Source organism: Sebastes fasciatus, chromosome 11 (assembly GCF_043250625.1).
Source record: "Sebastes fasciatus isolate fSebFas1 chromosome 11, fSebFas1.pri, whole genome shotgun sequence".
Lineage (NCBI taxonomy): Eukaryota > Metazoa > Chordata > Actinopteri > Perciformes > Sebastidae > Sebastes > Sebastes fasciatus.
Window position 1 is genome coordinate 10,080,840 of NC_133805.1, and position 20,046 is coordinate 10,100,885.

At 40.7% G+C, this 20,046-nt stretch overlaps 1 protein-coding gene across 2 annotated transcripts in view; it reads right to left on the reverse strand.

The window, feature by feature from the left end:
* Nucleotides 1-1,435: 1,435 nt before the first annotated feature.
* dis3l2 (DIS3 like 3'-5' exoribonuclease 2) overlaps nt 1,436-20,046 on the reverse strand; it is a 21,170-nt gene continuing 2,559 nt past the window's right edge. The window contains exons 2-22 of one of the 2 annotated variants that reach the window (XM_074650486.1): nt 19,719-19,821; nt 13,544-14,337; nt 12,761-12,891; nt 12,589-12,642; nt 12,216-12,317; nt 11,859-12,033; nt 11,581-11,645; nt 10,917-11,146; nt 10,658-10,831; nt 9,818-9,897; nt 9,589-9,701; nt 8,771-8,878; nt 8,365-8,598; nt 8,053-8,132; nt 7,657-7,840; nt 7,296-7,382; nt 6,448-6,595; nt 6,032-6,162; nt 4,870-4,974; nt 3,753-3,857; nt 1,436-3,376 (exon numbers count right to left, since the gene is read on the reverse strand). In XM_074650486.1, the coding sequence (XP_074506587.1) occupies nt 3,275-3,376; nt 3,753-3,857; nt 4,870-4,974; nt 6,032-6,162; nt 6,448-6,595; nt 7,296-7,382; nt 7,657-7,840; nt 8,053-8,132; nt 8,365-8,598; nt 8,771-8,878; nt 9,589-9,701; nt 9,818-9,897; nt 10,658-10,831; nt 10,917-11,146; nt 11,581-11,645; nt 11,859-12,033; nt 12,216-12,317; nt 12,589-12,642; nt 12,761-12,891; nt 13,544-14,337; nt 19,719-19,821 (3,305 nt within the window). In that variant the 3' untranslated portion in view covers nt 1,436-3,274. Of the gene's footprint in view, nt 3,377-3,752; nt 3,858-4,869; nt 4,975-6,031; nt 6,163-6,447; nt 6,596-7,295; nt 7,383-7,656; nt 7,841-8,052; nt 8,133-8,364; nt 8,599-8,770; nt 8,879-9,588; nt 9,702-9,817; nt 9,898-10,657; nt 10,832-10,916; nt 11,147-11,580; nt 11,646-11,858; nt 12,034-12,215; nt 12,318-12,588; nt 12,643-12,760; nt 12,892-13,543; nt 14,338-15,566; nt 15,692-19,718; nt 19,822-20,046 lie in introns of those variants that run through there. The other variant, XM_074650487.1, reaches the window with a different exon arrangement.

Genomic DNA, 20,046 nt, shown 5'->3' on the forward strand with positions numbered 1-20,046 from the left:
TGTATTATTTCATAGGGTGTGGATTTATACAATAGTTTATAAAGGTACGGTCATCAACTGTTACAACCCTCTTCATCATTATCTTCTCTATGCTGGCGCAGTGGGTTCATGGAGGATTAATTACAAACACTCCCTGGTAATAAACACACAGAGATTATCTGTGTTTAATCGCAATATAAACTAAACAGAGGAGGGCAGGGCCACATTGTAGTTCATTAGGGGTCACCAGTGCGTCACTGGGAGCACAGATCACTCAGAAGGTGCTTCTCATTTCATAATTTTTCGCCTCCTCGTCTCCTCGTCTCCTCGATCCTCCGGCTGTGGCCCGAAAATCGATCTCAGTCCTCCATTTTGAAGGACGTCCCAATTCATAAAATGCGCATCGAGGAGCGAGGAGGCTTGCTGGAGGAGCCATGAGCGAGGATACACCAGTGTATCCTCCAGTGTTTCCTCCACGATTGTTATTTACCGACCGACACGCCCCCTTATTGGATATCAGTTATTGATTGGACGCTGCTGCTGATCGGTTTGATCTGATACATCAACATCACTAGAGTTTCATACCAGAGTGAAGACAGATCACAGATTAAAAGATTTATAGTTTAGTTGTCTTCTGATTCACCATCTAGTTATAATCTGTTAATTGTAGGTGTGAACAGCAAACGGACCATGTTGATGGTGAAGTGTTCCAGCAGAGGAGAAAGAGCTTTATAAAACCTGACAACGAACGGACCTCAATCAACTTTCTTCAGTCGTTAGAAAGAGTTTTCTTTTGATGATCTGTTATTTCACTCATTAACTTTTATTAAGTATCCAGTTAAAGTCAGAGAGAGAAGGAGAGTCTGTCTTTTATACCTTTTACATCATTTATCCTCATTTCCATTCAGTCACGAGGCTGATAATTCCTGAGTGTCGGGTTTGATGAGTTATATCATTTCACAAACATTCAGCCTAATACATAACTTCTAAGTTCCTGGTCCTCTAAGCAGGACTCAGTCCACAGTAGAAATACAGACTGCAGCTGTTATTCATGTGCAGGTGTTTGTTAAACAGGTAACAGGCTACAGAGAGAAACACTGCTGCTCTGATAACTGTTTCTTTATTAGTATTAGATCAGTTCAGACATAAACAGCTGTTAGAGCTGACTGACAGCTGATCCAGATGTGATCAGCTGCTGCTGTCATCAGAAACGGACGTCGCTTCACGTGACGTTTCAGAGGAAACGACGTCTCATGTCTCTAAAAACATATTTCCTCGTTTCCTCTCTCGAGTCGTTTCCTCGCCTCCTCCGCTCGCATCTCCCGTGGGCGGGACTAAGACGCGAGGAGAGGAGTCAAGCCGTATAAAAGCACAAATGGGAAAGACCCAGAGACTCTACCGTCACCACCAAAACGTAGTTGAGTTTTAGCAAGTATTCAGAAAAACAACAACACAGTTTGAGTCATTCATGTATGCATTTATTTCCCTAAAGGACATCTATTGCTCTGTATGGTGGTTTAGTAGAGTACAAATGCACTTTGAATACTGGCCAGAATCAAAGTTACATGTCACAATTTAACATTCCTAATCACAGAAACACATCCTACTTAAGTCAGTACAGTTGTTTTGCACTATAGCTTGCTGGTTTAAAATACATTTAAAGCTTCACGTCACAAACTGTCAGTTCCACGTAAAACAAAGTAACTTAAAAATATAAGCTAAAGGTCTTTCAAAAAGTCTGTCAGCTTAAAAACAATAAAAAAAAAAGAGATTTGAAATAAAAAAACTAAAACTAAATTGTGCAGACGTAGCAGCTGATTTACGTGACGCCACATGGCACTGAGAACTAAAAGAGAGGCACATTGACTGCAGCAAAAAGGGAGGTTTTAAAATGTGCAACTTCACTAAAAAAAAAAAAAGTTTTTATCTTTGTGTGATTAAATTAAGGCTGTAATTCAGTTATTAATGAGGTCCATAAAGTGTTTGTGCTGCACAAATCAATTAAAAAAAATAAATCCACAAACAGTTGGAAGCGCTGCAAAGCACAAGAGCTAACATGAAATTCATTAAGATCTCAAGGCCACCGACCCGCTTTCAGCAGCAATTCAAGTCATTTCTGTGTTTTGTGTTAAAAACACCGAGTTGAGAAATGATTATGCTTTAGCCTGTCCGTCTACATTGCACACTAAATACAGAAAAATGGAGCCTCAGTTTAGACTGGAATAATATGTTAGATCCATGAGAGCTTTTAAGAATTTAAATCAAATGAAACGTCCTATGAGCTGCACCTCATGACTGTGACATGAAGCACCTGAAGTGATAAAACACTATAAATACATACATGTAAAAACATCCTGCATGGCGTGTGGTAGCTGTTATGTTGTCTCTATATGCAAACATTAATACACCTATTTCTGTCAATCTGATGTAGTCTGACTATAAGCTATTACTGCTACATTTATACTGTTTGAGCTTCAACAGTTATATTACAAGCCACCGTAGCCAATAAAACGTCAGTAGTGTGGTATACTCTATTGCTTTGTAAACACAAACATATTGGTATTAAACTGAAAATCAGCTATCACACATTAGACTGTGTACAACAGTTATATATCACATCAAAACTGTCCTCATAAAGGTCAATAAATCAACAGCAAAATTAAAATAATTGCTGCCTTTTTTTCTTTCACCGTCAGACCTGGGTCGCAATTCGACTTGAAATCCATCCACTGGATCACATAAAATAGAGCCCATTAGTGAGATCATCAAGCTAAAACATCATGTTTTAAACCACTTAATGTACATCACATTCAACCATTTTCCAAAGCATACCATGGTAGATTAAAAAAAAAGAAATCTACTTTCACGATGGCTATTATTCCTATTAATTTCTTTATAATGAAAGTATATTTTTGTGTGTTATACCTGTGATGGGTCCATGTTGCATGTCTGAAAATGTGGACTTGTATTATGGATATGATTAAAAACCAAAGGAAAGTTGGAAGCAAAGTTCCTTAACACATAAATATACCTTGGAAAATGGGCGTGTGTGTGTGTGGGTTATTTGCATTGACTGAGATAGCGTGAAGAAAAAACACTGGAATGGGCCTTCAAGTAGGAACTTAGTGGGAATTTCAATTGAAATCCGACTCCGACCTGATCAGTGATTCTCCTGCTCACAACAGTAATACTGCTTCTAAACTACTACTTCTACCAATCGACAAAATAAAAATGTGCAATTCAAAATCTCCGTACGTTAAGTGTTTGTTACGCTCTACGGCACATTTAAGTTTATTTATGGTTCGTTCTCCTCGGGCCTCTTGAGCACCGCGCTGTATTTCATGGGCGCACCGTCCGCTTTGAGCTGCACCTCCACTAAGGTGAAGATTGAAATTACCTGCAGGTGGAAAAACAAGAAATGGTGATTTAGTGCAATTTAAACTGTCAACTTGCTTAGTCAAAGACACTTTCTAACTCTCTTAACCCCAGATAGCAGGTCCATCTCTTCAGGGAACAAGTTAGTAATCTGGTTTTCTCCTGTTTTCTCATCTTTATGCTGTTAAGTGTTTTCAGAGTTTAAATTCAAAATCAATAATTCATTGGAGAGGCTGCATAAAGGCCATATACCTAATAATAATACCCATAATACCCATAATACCTAGGATGTTGTACTAAAAATATTAGCAAAAATACATACAACCATGAAACCTGAGAGTTTATAATGAATAATATTAGTAATATGATATTATAATATTAGTGTCTGCGGGTCTCACCTGCTCCACTGGAGCTTTCTCCAGGTCGTCTGGTGTCCAGAGCAGAGTCAGCTCGGATTTCTTCCCCACCTTACGATGGCGGAATGAGTCCAGGCCGGCAACAGACTGAAGGTGGAAACAAATGGTTTCAAACCGTTTCAGATGAAACTGTCATGTGATCTTCACCTCGACAGTCCATCACTCTCTGGACTGTCTCAATTCTCTCTCCTGAATGACCTTGTTTTTGAGGTAAATAATAATGTGCTCGTTTAAGTGAACTAGTGAAGTGCCCGTGTAAAATATGCCTGTTCGGAGCGAGCCGATCGTTTGGCCTGTGGTGTCGCTGCTTGCAGTTTTCTTGAGAACTGCTCGTATACAACTTCACACTCGACACAGCGCTTCCTTGGGTCCTGTGCAATACACCAGGAACACTGGTGAAATACACTTTATTCACAGATATGTGAATGTAAATGGGTTCTATAGGTACCCACGAGTCTCCCCTTTACAGACATGCCCACTTTATGATAAATCAAATGCAGTTTGGGGCAAGTCATAGTCAAGTCAGAACACTGACACACTGACAGCTGTTGTTGCCTGTTGGGCTGCAGTTTGCCATGTTATGATTTGAGCATATTTGTTATGCTAAATGCAGTACCTGTGAGGGTTTCTGGACAATATTTGTCATTGTTTTGTGTTGTTAATTGATTTCCATTAATAAATATATACACACATTTGCAAAAAGCAAGCATATTTGTCCACTCCCATGTTGATAAGAGTATTAAATACTCTATAAATCTCCCTTAAAAGGTACATTTAAAGCAGATACAAAATGTGTGATTAATTTGATTAATGTATGTATGAACAAATGTACAATATATAAAGCTGAAACTGAACTTTTATTATTATTTTCATTTCTGGAGGGTAGCTTAAATTGATAAGAATGTAGTATAGGCATATATAAGCATTATGCTTCTGAATGAGCCTTTTCAGTTATATTGTATATTGTATATACTTTATAATTATTGTAATGTGTATGATGATTGAATAAAAATACTCCTCCTCCTCCTCCTCCTCCTCCTACTACCACTACCACTACCACTACTAAATCGCTCTTTAAATTGGGTTTATTGGAGCTGACCTTGCAGTAGACTCGTTTCTGCACTCCGTATCGGAGAACCAGCACATCAAAGGACTGATCCAGCACCCCCATCACCATGGCCTCAGAGTCCAGAGGGCCACAGTCCTGTGGAGCACAGACCAAAATAATACTTCAGTACACTGACAGTATGGTTTTGAGAGAAATTTTCAGAATTATATCTAAAAATAAAACATGATACATCAGACCGGCACATACGGGTTCTTTGCAAAAAGTCAAGGCCACGCCTCCTTTTGGGGGAAAGAAAAGCGAAGATCCCATCGATGTCACTGCAATTTGACGTATGTTTGGATTGTAATTTTGACAAATTCGTATGCATTCATCTCGTTATACAAATGTTTGTTTCATACACATGTCTAACAATTATTTTTTGACCTTGCCTGAACCCGAGCGCCATCATGTCCCTTCAGTCGTCCCCCGTCCAACACAGTGGCCGGATATTGCTTATCCTGACTTCTATACATATTTGATTGAATCCCGTTAGGCTAAGTGTTGTCTGTAAATAACCAACCTGTTAATAGACAACTGTTTGATCTACAGGCTGAGATTTGTTGGAGACGACAGTCTGATGCTGCTATAACGTTAATGTATGACTGTATTACTGCAGCAGCCTCACACTCAAGCTAACGTTAACTAGCCATGCTAGTCACTGTCACCAGCATCATTTAGCGATTTTCCACACTGACAGTGAATATTAACGTATCATATGTGCCTCAAATCTCGGTTAACCCGCTACACAACAGCTTTTCGTCATTTTCTATTTTCTCTCCTGTGACAGCGAGTTTCTTTCCCCCAAACGGGAGCGCAGCCTCGGCGATGACGTCATGCTGGTCTGGTCTATAGCTTGGAGCCATAAAGACCCTCTATTATATCTTTGTTAGGACACAGCAGGGGAACAAATCGGAGATCAGCGTATTTGGATTTATTGTTGGTGAAACCAACTACACAGCAACTCTTCGGCACAGCGTTATTACTATGAGCGGTTTGTTTAAAGTAGAAGTTTGGAGACATGTTTCTACTTCTTCTCTTTATGCTGTTACCGTCTACGAGGGACACGGGATTGTTTTCCCCCCCGAGGCGTGGTGATGCGAGCCTACTCTGGATGACGTATTGCCGGTCTGATGTATGCGATTTGGCTACCCACCTTCACAAACACTCCAAAGAAGAGCTCAGAGCTGAGCTCCTGGACTCTCTTGGACACAGTCTTCCTGTCATTACAGCGCGATGCCTGTTTTTGGACTTCATCGGTTGACAGCCCCAAATTAGGTCCACATTCTGCATAATGAGTATGAGAAAAAAAATCCCACACATTAAACTTGACACAGCAAGAGCAGACAGAAGCAGGAAGGGCAGAAACAACAGCAAAGGCAACAACACAAAAAACGCATCAACTCAATGTGAGATCTGCGGTTGCTTTGTTCTTTTCTGCATTTCTCTTCTACATCCTCAACCACGCTTGTCCTGCAAAACAACCGCAGCACTGTTTGAAACAAACAGGACATTCTGTTGTTTGTTTAAAATGTGTCTAAAAGAGACCGTTGTTGTAGAGAAGGTACGCACTCAGTGAAGAAGCCAGAAGCCGGTGGACGATGATGTCAGCGTAGCGTCTGATGGGTGACGTGAAGTGAGTGTAGAGAGGAACGTTGAGGGCGTAGTGCTTAAACAACTTCACGTCATTAAGTTCACCTGTACAGAAGTACAGCGCCATCTGGGAAATACCAACAACTTACATTCAATACAGAAACACAAAGAAATATAATACTTCATATTCAGTTTCAATCTCACAAAACAAATTGTTTCTGTAATATATAAAAGCTGCAGTCGGAAACTTTGAGCAAATATATTAAAAAGTTATTTGTTTCACAGATTACCTGTCTCATGCACTACTGGCAGGATATAGTGACAGGTCTACAAAAATAACTTTATCATATTTAATCAAAGTTACCAACTGCAGCTTTACTATTTATAGATTTTAAGGGCTGAGAGAGAGAGCCAGGGTAAAACGCATTTCACTGTACTTTTAAATGCATATGACAAATAAACTTGAAACTTGAAGTAGGGATAGTTCATGATTTTTGAATAGTCATTTCAATTATAAAGAAATCAAATAGTTTATGCGACTTTCATCTTGTCATAAAAAATATCCTCAATCTTCGAAGAATGAGGGATTATATCCCAGTGATTATAGAATAGTATCTTTTGCTTGAAATGGCCATCCCTAATGTTAAAATGTCATGTTGTTCTTTAATGGTAACAACCGTTACATGACAGTGGGCGTCTCATTTTCCTCATTTAGAAGAAATTCTTTATTCTTTAAGTTTACAAAAGCAAATATATTCCACAGAAGCTTGATGGATGGAGAAACAAAAAAGGAAGGTGCCCTTCAGCAGTGGTCACTGAGCTCTAACCTGCATGGGTCTGGAGCACATGTGGGTGAGGACTTCTCTTCTGGCGGTGGTGTACTCATCGTCACCAAGAGCAGTATTGAGACTCTTCTGCATGATGGAAAAGCAGAAAAAGAGGTTTTAATCATTAATACAGAGTATACTTTTACATAATTTTCAGTAAATCAAATTACTCAAAAGCTTTGTCTATCGCTTATTCAGCTTCAGATCCACTGTGAGATACCCACATACAACTCAATAAAACCATCAAATGGACAAGAAATGTAATACTTCTAATGCTGTCATTTTTCAAGACAAAACATAAATTCTAGTTTTTCAGATATATAACAAACTGAGCTACATCTGCTGCATTGTGGGTACTTACATGCAACGCTCCCGCGGAGGAAAGATCTATGTCGATTCCCAACTGGTCACAAAGCTCCTGCAGCTCATCCACCATTTTGGCCTTGGGTGGAGGGTGGCGTCTGAGCATAGCCAGCTGAGGGAATCTTTTGTGGATGTGGTGGGCTGTGGCAATGTTAGCCAGTAACATGAACTCCTCCACCAACCTAGAGAACACAGTTATGGATGATTCAGTTGTTAGATGGCCTGAGAGGTGGCCAATTTAACCAATTTAATCCAATTTAAGCACTCCGGACTGATTCATAAATATATTTCAACCATATTTATACATGTGTCAGGTTAAATAAATGTTCATTTTGGAAGAGAAGCAGAAGGGATACAGACACAGAGATGTGTCTGAGGAGGGTTTGTTACTCACTTGTTACTGTCTCTGTACTGGTAAACATAGCAGCCTTGAGGCATCATGGTCTCTTTGTCCAGGGTGAAAGACAGTTTCAACTGAAACAAAAAACACAAAACAAGTCCATGAAAATGATATCAGAAAGCTGACAAATTGAATAATGTGGGTCTCGTTTCCCTTCCAGCATACTCTTAAAAAACTTGAGAGCATGGAACATGAGTGGAAACCAGGATCAGCAGCTGCATCGACGTTACCATGCCCTATCTCTTAACTATGAGAGGAAACCCCACCATAGAGACTAGAGTCAAACACAAGGCAACGAGGGCTAACCTGGTCCAGTCTGAGGGCTCCCCCTGAGAAGCGCTGAGCGCGGAGGTTCTTGGCGATGGAGTGCAGGTTGAGCACAGCCCGATGGATCTCATCAATGGGGTGCTCGGGGTCCGCAGGTGGCAGCTCCTCGGCGGAGAACATCTTGTCAGGGGCCTCGATCATGCTCTGAGCGTGGTCGTAACTCAGCTTCACACAGGAGCGGATGACTGAGCGGCCAAACCACTCACTCAGGATCTGGGGGGGGGTTGAAGGGGGGGAGAGGAACCAATGAGGTAATTCACAAAACAGAAAAACATCCCTAGCACATGCCATCACAATTTCAGCTTAATCAATAAACCTGTGAGCCTTAACCATTTCGTTGTTTGAGTGCAGCTCTTACAGGCCCATGAATGTTAAATGATCATACCTTCCCCTCCGGTGTGATTTTCCAAATGACAGAGAAGGTGAGTCTGTCGGTGAGAGGATTCAGACTGCACAGCTCCTCACACAGCAGCCGGGGCAACATGGGGATCACCTTGACGACAGGGACAAAAACACATGAACACATTGAGTGCTGAAGAAAACATGAAAGGTATGTTTAATAAGATACAACTGAGAAATCAACAGTCATCATGTCAGCAGTCACAATCATTTGTTACGTGAAAAATATCCAAAGAGCTTGCTTTTTGCACCCCATACTTTAATTAGATAAGTTGACCCTTTAATTTGGCTTAGTTTAAACGCATCTCCCTTTTTGTTATGACCACCTGAGCCAGGTCATAACATCATATGATCAGGGCAGGACTTTCACTGGCGTCCATGGCAGTCGTGGCCCCTCTGTCTGCCCTTGATTCCCCACACTGCCACAGCTCATTTCGCCATTTTCTCCTCTGCCTCTTTCCTGTCAATATGTTTTTTAAACACCGGTGTCTTTTGTTGAGACTCTGAATTCTTACTGGGAGACATCAAGTGAAACGCTGCGCACATAACCAGTAGTGGGTACGATTTCAAGCCTGGTATGAACCACTGGAAAACTGGGCTATTTATGACGACGTTATCTGCTCTGCTCCGCTAATGATACAGGGCTAGTTGATTCTTGACGGAGCCACGTGTGTCTCCTTTGCTGGTTGAGGGGATGCACCCAAAACCGGCTCCTTTCCTTTTTACCCCATATAATGCTACAAAATCTGGTCAAATCCAACAAGTAGTTTCAAGTATAACTGATGATGATCAAGGAGCACTCACCTTTTGAACCATGTACACACTAGTCGCTCTTTGGCTGGCGATGGCATCCAGAGCGTTGTCCTCCCCCACAAAATAACTCACATCAGCAATGTGGACTCCCATCTCAAAGTTACCTGTGTTTAAAAAAAAGAAAAAAAAAGACAGTCTATGACACAACCTCCCATCCAACAGGAAAAACACCATCTATAATCAGAATTCATCACTGAGCTCCTCAGTTAAGGCAGTTTACCATCAGGGAGTTGTTTACAGGACAGAGCATCGTCCAGGTCTCTGGCTGTAGCGGGGTCGATGGTGAAGATACACTCCTTCCTACACACCATAAAACAGTGCTTTGTAAATCATATAAATACGCATCCTGAATTAAGACTTAATACACTTGTTTGCTGCCATTAGATAGCAAAGCTTGAAATTCTCAGTAGCACAATTATCAGCAAAATAAATACAGCAGTCATGTGTTAAGCTAAGTTCACACTACACGACTTGCTGTCTTGTAATCGGGAGTCTTGAAGTCGTTGTGGTTTTCACACTACCTGACTGACAGGAGACAAACAGGGGGTCACACACTACAAGATCTTTCACCGGGAGGAATCGCCAATGAGGTTTCCAAACTACGTTTTGTCACAAAAACACACAATAACTGACGTCATACCATATGCGAGACACATTGCTGATGTTTTTGGCATGTGTTCACAGAATAGCCTGTTTCCACATCTTTTTTTTTACTATTTATTCCTCTAGGTGCAACAACAACTTTGCTCCGTGTTCCTATTGTTGCTGGCGACCCCTCCTCCCCCAGGTTTCCCCTCAACCCATGTCTCACGCTCTCATTGGCTGTTGCTCGTGGCCGGAGTCCCTGACAGGTCCAGATATTTAGCCTGCTAGATATCTGGAATGTGTCTGCGAGGCGCTGGTGGCGAGCCAACGCCGATTTGCCAGGGATTTTGTCAGGGAGCGGAAAATCAGGGCTAAAGTTGTGTAGTGTGAACCAGGCATCAGCAGTCTGAATCCAACAGAGCTCACAGAAAAGAATGAAGAGCTACATAAGCATGTATGGGCTTCACAGTCCTACCTCAGGTCTCTCCTCTTGCTCATCTCCTCGGGGGGGATGGTCCAGGGCAGGTTCTTGGGTAGACAGTCCAACACCTCATCTGGGAACTCAGAAAAATCCACTTCGTACTCTATCAGGATGCCCTCCGTCTCCGGCTCGATTTCTCCAGCCTGACCCAGCGTCTTAGCGAGTTGCCTGAAGGAAACATTAGAAAAGAGTCAGGCTGGTTGTTACACTGTTGAAATGGTTCCCCGCATCAAGCTTTGAATATAACACTCACCCTTCTGCGAAGTTGCTGTCGGATGCCCAGTTGGTGATCCGACATATGAACAAGGTGTTGGCGTAGTCGCCCGGGCGGGAACAAAAGTCTTCGGGACAGTCGACGAGGAGAACGTTAATCCGCGGCACCCGGTGGTCCACCGGGGAGAACATGGCAAAAGGCTTGTCTGGCAGGAACTTCAGGAAGCCCGTCACGGCTCTTGAGTGTTTCCTTTCAACGATGTACACAACCTGGCAGACAAATGAGAAGTGTTTTTTATATCCTGAGCACGCGTGACAAATGGCTTCTGAAGAACAAGTGAAAGACCGAGCAGAACTTTTGTGATCTTAGGTATCGTTAATGAAAAGTATTTATTTTAGTTTCCTTTCGCAGTAAAAAACCTTTCAGTGATGAAAATGTGTAGTTTTTATTGAGAAGGAGCCAGATGAATTAAGTTGTTGTGGCAACTTAACATAACTTGTTGGGCGTTTAGATGGATATTAAACTTCTGCATATAAAATCAAGTCACATAAAACCTTCTTGTCACGCCCCTGTCGTTGCTTCATGTTGAACAGGGATAAAAACCTGCATCATTGTGGTTATTTTTATCCGGAAAATTCCTGGAAATAAAGGAAGGGAAGGGGCGAGTAAGAAACACAGAACAACTGATAGACGGGACGCTCACTTTCGCTGTCTTTTGGAGTATTTCCCCATTGGGTCGTGGGGTTGAGGGGTCTTCCAGAGGTTCCCCTATTTCCATCAGATGAAAGGAAAAATGTAGATGTATTAGCTGAACTTTTTGTTTTTGCTTCTGTGCATTGATACTCTCTTCAGACCAGTAAATAAACATTCAAACACAGTTTACTTGACTATTACCAACTGAATTAGCATAATTTGATACCACAGTTTCTCTATTAATTGTGATTAGCAACAGCAGCTATAATCACAACTCCACCACCCTACCTTTGTCAGGGACATTCTGCACTCTGCGGATGACTTCATCCTGGTCGCTACCCTGGTCTCCCACAATGACATCAGGCCTGGGCGTGCGCTCTGTCGTCTTCTTCTTCTGCACCGTGTTTTCTTTCTGGGTATCTGACTCGCTGGCGCCCTCACAGTCAGTATCGGACCTCACAACCTAAACAGACATACAGTACATCATAATCATCTGCTGATACACACTACTGGTGTAGTTTGCCGTCCTGTGGAGCTAAAATGGGAGCTTGTTATAATAACCAAACTTTGACAAGCTGAAAGTTAAAAGGCATGGGGTTTACAAACTAAAACTATTCTGTATATAGACAGGTGAGTGTGGTTTACCTTCCACTGCTCCCGAGGGAGGAGTTGCACCACCACTACGTCTCCATTCAGTGCTCTGTTGCGAGCTACAATCCCATCCAGGAATATATCCCGTGTGTCATCCTGTGAAAACAAAAAGAGATTGCTTGTCTCCTGCCTGTCTTTAACTTTGTAAACCTTTCAAGACGGATGTTAACGTACTAGCCGATACAATAAAACCACATGCTGAGTTACATTTATCATACAGTATAGTGGAGACCAGTGGTTCCCAACCTTTTTCCTTAGAGGACCCCTTTTCTATCATTGAGTAAACTGACGACCCCTGACTGACATACTTTATGGATATTTCATATAATATTAAATGCATGACAATAACATTCTGAGTTGAACTTACAGGAGATGGGACGAAAGCGTCATGGAATTTCTTTGGGTTGATTCTCAACGGTCCCTGTAGAGAAAGTAACGTAGCATTTAGAAATGAATTCACCAATTTACTGTGAGATTCACAACTCTAATAGTTTGACCACCTTGATATTCAATATAGAACAGTAACTCTGGGTTTGTACCTGAATGAGTTCCCCTCTTTTAAGGCCATGGGAAACCTCCTCAAATGTCATGTAGCATTCAAACACTTGTTTCTTTGATCCTCTGCCTCCTTTGTTCCCTCTCTTGTCAGCAGGAGAATTGGCACTTGAAGCTGAAAAAGAAAAAAAAGATTTAACTCAGATTTAAGTCAACATAAACCATCAAAAGGTAGACAAATACATTCTTATACGAAATACAATGTGCGTACAATTGAAGAGGACCTATTATGCTTATTTTCAGGGGCATAGTTGTATTTTGGGTTTCTACTAGAACATGTTTACATGCTTTAATGTGCAAAAAACACTTTATTTTTCTCGTACTGGCTGTGCTGCAGCACCTCTTTTCACCATCTGTCTGAAACGCTCTCTTTGAGCTCCTGATCCAACCCTCCCTCCCAAAAAGCCCAGTCTGCTCTGATTGGTCAACTGGCCCACTCTGTTGTGATTGGTCAACCAAACCAAACTGTTTGACTCCGCTCTGCTCTTACTAGCTTTATTTGAGGGCGTGTAAAACTAGCCGTTATGCAAATGTGTTACTTGGTGACATCACCACATTACGGAAGAAAAGGCGGGACTTCAAGCGAGGTGTTTCAGGCAGTTCAGGAGCAGTGTTTCTGTGGGGGAGAGTAACTCCCTTTGGCGTGGACTTTGGGATTTATAACTTTTACATGCACAAAAAGCTATATACCACACTAAAGGAAAGGGAAAAAACACAAAAGCATAATAGGTCCTCTTTAACATCTCAAAAACTAACCTACAATTTACCTCTGGGCTGCTGCATTTTTTTGTCGTTACCATGAGGAGACTTGGGCCTTGACATCTGAGCATCAACCCCACATTTTAATGCCCCATCTCTGCTTTTCTCCTCTTCTGGGTTCTTTGGGACACTTTTTTTCTTTGACTTCTTCATCTTCTCTTGCTCCTGTCCACTTGTGCTGGCTTTCTTTGGGGACTGGGGACGTCCAACAATAGAATCAGTCTCTTTCGAGGCAACATCTCTGTTCGAGTCTTTGCTTTTCTTCTGCTGCTTCGGGTGTTTCTTCGAGTCGTTGGGTTTTAAAGAGCCGAGCTCCTCACCAGACTCTACGTCTCCGTCTTGGCTGGTGGCGGTGTCTCTCCTCTGTCCCCATCGCTGCCTGTCAGACACACCCTGCTTCCTTTCGCAGTCCTGCTGAACACTGCGGGTGCTTAGTTTCTCCATGTACAAAGACAGCGAACTCTCCTCTCCTTTGCTTTTCATGGAGGAGGGGGAGAAGTCACTTGAATCAGAGAAATCATTGGGTGCTTGGTCCCTTCTTCTCTGTGGTATGTTCTGCCTTTCACTCTGGGTTTTGGGCAGCATCATGCTTGGCCCATTTCCTTCCCTTTGAAATGATGTGTCCTTAGCATATTGCTCCAGATACAGACTGAACTTGCTGCTGCAGTGCTGGTTGAGGAGCCTGGCATAGGCATCTTTCTGAGGAGGTGCGCTTGACTGATTCTGACTGCGCTTTGGCTCTCGATTCAGGTTCTTCGATTGCCGAGGAGAATCCATATGGCAATCCTTACAGTTGCTGTCTCTGAAAAGGCAAATGGCATACATTATGAAGGGCTTCTGTCACAGAACATATAACTTTCAGTCAGGGAGCTTTAACTGGACAACATGTTTACAATTCAGTGCACTAAAAATATGCTAAAAATAGTTATAAAATTCATTGAAGAAAATGAATGCATCTCTTTAGTAGGTGAGTTGTTGCTGTGTAGTCCACTCATCTTCATTTCATTTTTTCATTTCAAAATTTATTTCCAACATGCAGAATACAAAAAAAATAAAATAAAAAATAAAGAAAAAGAATGATCATACCAACAAGTGGACAGTCAGAAACAAGTAGTATTTACATACAATGAAAAGCATAAGAAAAATAAATTGTCAAACCCTTGATGCCTTGATTTACATATTCAAATCAAGTGAGAAGTATAAACTTATTTAATCCCACCCCTTCTCCATAAATCAATTATTAACCAGCTTCCTTATTGAGCCATACATATACTATAATTACATTTTCCTAAATTTGTCTAACTATAATTATTTATAATTATTCTAACTATAATTATGACCTTTAATCTGTGTCATACAGAAATATAAATTAATTACTGAGATAATCATCAAAATATAAATTTGTTATCAATCCAGAATACCAATTCATTACTTATAATATAACTTAATTGTCTATCATACAAGGATGAGAGTAACAAACAGGAACAAAGAATCTCAATGTGTGTGTGATCAATAAACTAAACTTGAACTTGAACTAATCACAATATAACTTAATCACAATACCAATTCATTACTTACATGTTTAACTTAATCATATTGACTATTTGTTATCTTTTCTTATATGCGCAAATTATTATTTATAATGTACAATTTATAATATACAATATATAATATACAACATGCAGTACATCATACAAGGTTAGTTCATTAGAAACTAAGTTATCAAAGTTAATATTACCAAAAAGTGACATTAGGATAATGATTATAAGACAATAGACTGTCTCATCCCATTGTCTTTGTTTTAACATGTTAACTTTAAACACAGAAACACTCATCCTAGCTATGCTAACGAGCTAACTGCTAACTAGCTAACGTTAGCCTGACTAGCATCAGCTATGCTAACAGCAAAGACAGATGTTGGTTTAACGCTAAACTAACTGCTTGTATATCAGACAGACCAAGACCCTGAGCAAGATAAAAGAGTTGATAAATGGATGGAAACACTGTCAAACTGTAAAGCTTCATCATTACCTGCTTCACTGCGTGTTAGTGATGTGAGTTAGCTGCTGTTGTTCAGAGCTAGCTGACACTAGTGATGTGTTGGGCGCGAACGAGCCGGTTCTTTGAGCCGGCTCTTTTAAGTGCACGATAAGAGCCGGCTCCCGCCCGAGAGCTGTTTTTTTTTCTTTTCTTTTTTTTCTTTACTTAATTCAAGGCAGAATGATATGATGATCTTTTCCGCGCCACGGGCACTCCATGCACTGACTGTGACTGAATGTTGTGTTGACGTCAGTGCGACCAATCAGGTGATGACAGACAAGGATCATTGCGTTGCGTTGCGTTGCGCTGCGCTGCGCTGCGCTGCGCTGCGCTGCGTTGCGGTGGGTTGCGGTGCAGTGCAATGCGGTGCGCTGAGGTGCGGTGCGATGCAGTGCGATGCAGTGCGATGCGGTGCACAAATCAGAATCAGAATGGTATTTATTGCCAGGTGTAAGAGGTATACACTAGGAATTTTCGTTGGCTTTGTTGGTGCAAGTAAACAGTATAATAACGAAAGAATAGATAAAAACGTAGAATAAAATAAGAATAAAATGTACAATTTACAAATAAGCTATAAACAAAAATAAACATGATGTAAACAGACAAGATGAGTTGGAAACGAGGCAGCATGTACAATGATGGTATTCTGGAAATTATAAGGTTTAGTACAATTATATTGAATATTTAAGTGATATATGTGCACACATACTAATCATAGGTCAAAAAAGCTAAAGCTAAAGTTGGCTGAATTATAAAAGGCAGAAGTGGTAAAACGAAGAGCCGTTTGGGAGCCGAAAGAGCCGTCTCTTGTTGGTGACCTGAGCCAAATGATCTGGCTCACTAAAAAGAGCCTTAATTCCCATCACTAGCTGACATGTATGGTTCAGTCATGCAGCCTTTGTGTGCTGTCGGAAATATCAGGATTAGCCGAACGCACTGAAACGCCTCAGTAAGGAAAGTCAAGATTTTTCGTCAAAAAATAAATCTGTGGTAATATTTTAATTTATTGAAAGGTATAGGATAGCCCTTTGAGATGTGGCATCTCATTTTCGAGGGGGTCCTATAGACACAAATACAGAAACACATACAGACAAAACAACATTACATAACAAACATACACTGCAAATACACAGATACAGACAGCCTGCTTGATACAATGACCATATTTAAATCAATTATATCAGCATAAAGAACAATTGCAACAGTTTGTCTTCAGTTTATATGTAGCACAAATAAACTGAGGATCATAAGTACACACAAATTAAAAAAACATGAACAGGTTGTTTTAAGATGATAAAATAAAGATGTCCTGAAGCAACAGAAAGAGGTAATACATCTCAGAAAGAGAGGAAGATTATTCCAGTCTGATGGAGCTTTGTATTGGAATGAGCTGCGTCCAACTTCTTTGAAAATTCTTGGGACAAAGAAAAAGGGTTGTTGCCTATGTCTGAGTGAATATGAAGATCTACATGGAACCATAAACTGTTTCAAATAGGAAGGACAATTAAAATAAACACATTTGAAAATAAACTGAACCCAGTGAAATTGCCTTCTAGATTTCAGCTGCAACCAATTAAGTTAATATATACTAATATTGTGCTACACAAATATGTTAATTGACACTGAATTGGTGTGCTCATACATTTTTGGGTGAAACATTACAACCAAATGAATCACTATTATTAGTATGCACTGAGAAACTCCATGACCACTGAATGGGCCTGACTGGAAACATAAAAAGGGACACAAGCACCCTCTAGAGGGCAGCAAAGACTACATATTTCATATATCTGACTATACACTGACATATTGCTGTGTGTCTTTTGTGCAAACAACTCATCCTGTCTGACTGCAATGAAAGAAAGTAAAGTTAACATTGAGTGAGACAGAGATGATGTCTGGGTGTGAGTGTGTGAAGGAATGTGTTATTTCTACAGGATGAATATAGTTTTTAGCTATCACCTATATTTGCTGGAGGTTCTCGTCTCTCTCCTGACAAGCTGATTTCACACCCGTCTGTTCACGCTTGCCTCGCTTGCATAGTACAAGACAATGAAGCCTCCTTCGAGCACACACACACACGTTCCTCAGTATAATTCCCAGGGGATAATATGGGGGTGATTTTGGCTGTGTGTGTGCAGTCAGATGGGGCTTTCAGACATCTGAGGATATAAATTCAGATGAGGTGTCATGTTGCACCTTGATAAAGGCTCAGAATTTCTTGCAAAACACACACGCACAGACACTGATTCATGCCGTTGGTAGTGGCTGTGATTAAGTTATTTACAGTTGCATGATTATGGAGAATACTTATGTCTTACCCGCTGCTCATAACGGTCACTGAAGTTCATAACAGCATCAGTTTGTAAATGATGAATTCACTCAGCTCCCCTACATATAGTGTCCTGTGGCCCCACTTCCTGTTGGCCTCACAGACAACATCACATCACGCACATATTTTCTGACACTTCCGCAAAACCACTCTGTGGAAACATCTGGTCTCTAATTATAATAAACCACCTGTGCAGAAGCGTTCGTCAAGCAGAGCTGACATGATAAGGCTGTAATTGAATTAATTATATGATTGAATTAAGTCTCAGCTGCTGTTGCACCATTAGACATAGACTGCATTTGTGCCTATCTGGTTTAAACAGTATAGCTGGGTGTTGTCAGTATGCTGGAAACAGTATTGAACTAATAAGAAACTAATATGACCAGGGGGGATCATATACTGGATCGTATACTGTACTGGTACTGAGGTCAGATACTGAAGGACCCCATATGACTTACAGGCAGGAGAAAGGACATAATCACCAATAGCAACCAACTGAGTACCCCTCCGCACACTCTTCCTTTCCAAGACTGTGAGCCGCTGAGTGCAAAACCGTGGTAACGCTGTTCGCCTCACTCAGAGGCCGTCCGTACCTTAATAACACCACTTTAGGAGCAACGAAGTCACAAGCGTGTCGAGAACTACGGTGGCTTTCAGGTAACGTAAAAATGCAAAAGTGTTTGGTTCGTCCTTTCTTGGCTACTGTAGAAACATGACGGAGCAACATGGCAGACTCCGTGAAGAGGACACGATCCCTATGTCGATATGAAGGGCTCATTCTAAGCTAACAAAAACAAAACGATTCTTAGTTGCAGGTGATTAAACACTAATGAATACTTTACTTTGAATATTGTATTGCATTTCTGTCAATAGATCCCCTGAAATGTTACACACTGTCCCTTTAAGGGCAGTTCTATTAATCTGCATGTATGTGGTTTGGAAGAAACCCTTGCTGATGTCTGACTCCAAATTCAATAGCACAAATCAATATTTCTTCCGTATGTTCCCAGATAATATGCCTGATTTGTTTTCTCTCTGCAGGAGTGTCTCAGTTATTAGTAATGTAGCAGCACAGTATGTTGGATCCTTTCCGTGACTGAGTTTTCCTCCCAACAGTTAAAAGAACTTGAACATAGTGACACGGATGCACTAAGTTGTCCATTGGGGTGAATTTCAGGATGAATGTGTTTGTCTATTTGTTGTTTGGCTTGTGATAGACACACACAGGCTGTTGCCAAGTGTGTGCTGGGATAGGCTTTAATTTATTTGACCTACCATTAACAAGTTGAACACGTGTCCGTCTATAGATAAAGAACAACATCTTATGCCAACATTTTGTAACACTCAGAGCGTTCATTTGGCACATTGTGCTGATATTTGCAGATGAAATAAATGTTTTTTTCCACCAGCGTTAGTTGATTGAACCGTCCTTCCTTTGGTGGACTGTACCTGGGGAATTGAACATAGTTACAGTTTTCAGCAGCCTTTTTCATCTTAATTAGGCAACTGCAGGTGATTTGGCAGCCACAGCATTGACATTTAAATGATACATTATTTCAAACCTTATACTATTTCCCTATACTTTGAATCTTGATGGCCTGTTTCTGGTTTAAAAAACATTCTTTCGTATTTTCATCATTTCCCCATCATTCTTCTTCATCACTCTCTGTTATCCTGATACCCTATTGGCCAGTCTAAGATGCACTGTCAAAGGAAGAGACACAAATTGCCACATCCATCATCATCACCACATCAACCTGAGGTTAAATCAAGTCAGCAATCATAGATTCCAACTGTCTTACTATACTTACAGAAGCTGCACAGCAACCAAAGTATAAAAATATTTCCCACTCTGATGTTGTTGAAAGCTTCTGTCGTTGAAACTGAAGATTATGTTATGACAGTAAACTGCTTCTGTGAAAGGAGCACATAAACATCATAATACATAAATATTCAGATTATATCGGAGACAACTGACTCTATAGAATCTGGAGAAAAATGTATACCTTTGATGTTCATTACAACTAGGGCTGTAAATCTATTAAAATATTTAATCACGATTAATCGCATGATTGTCCATAGTTAATCGTGATTAATCGCAAATTAATCCCACATTTTTTATCTGTTCAAAATGTACCT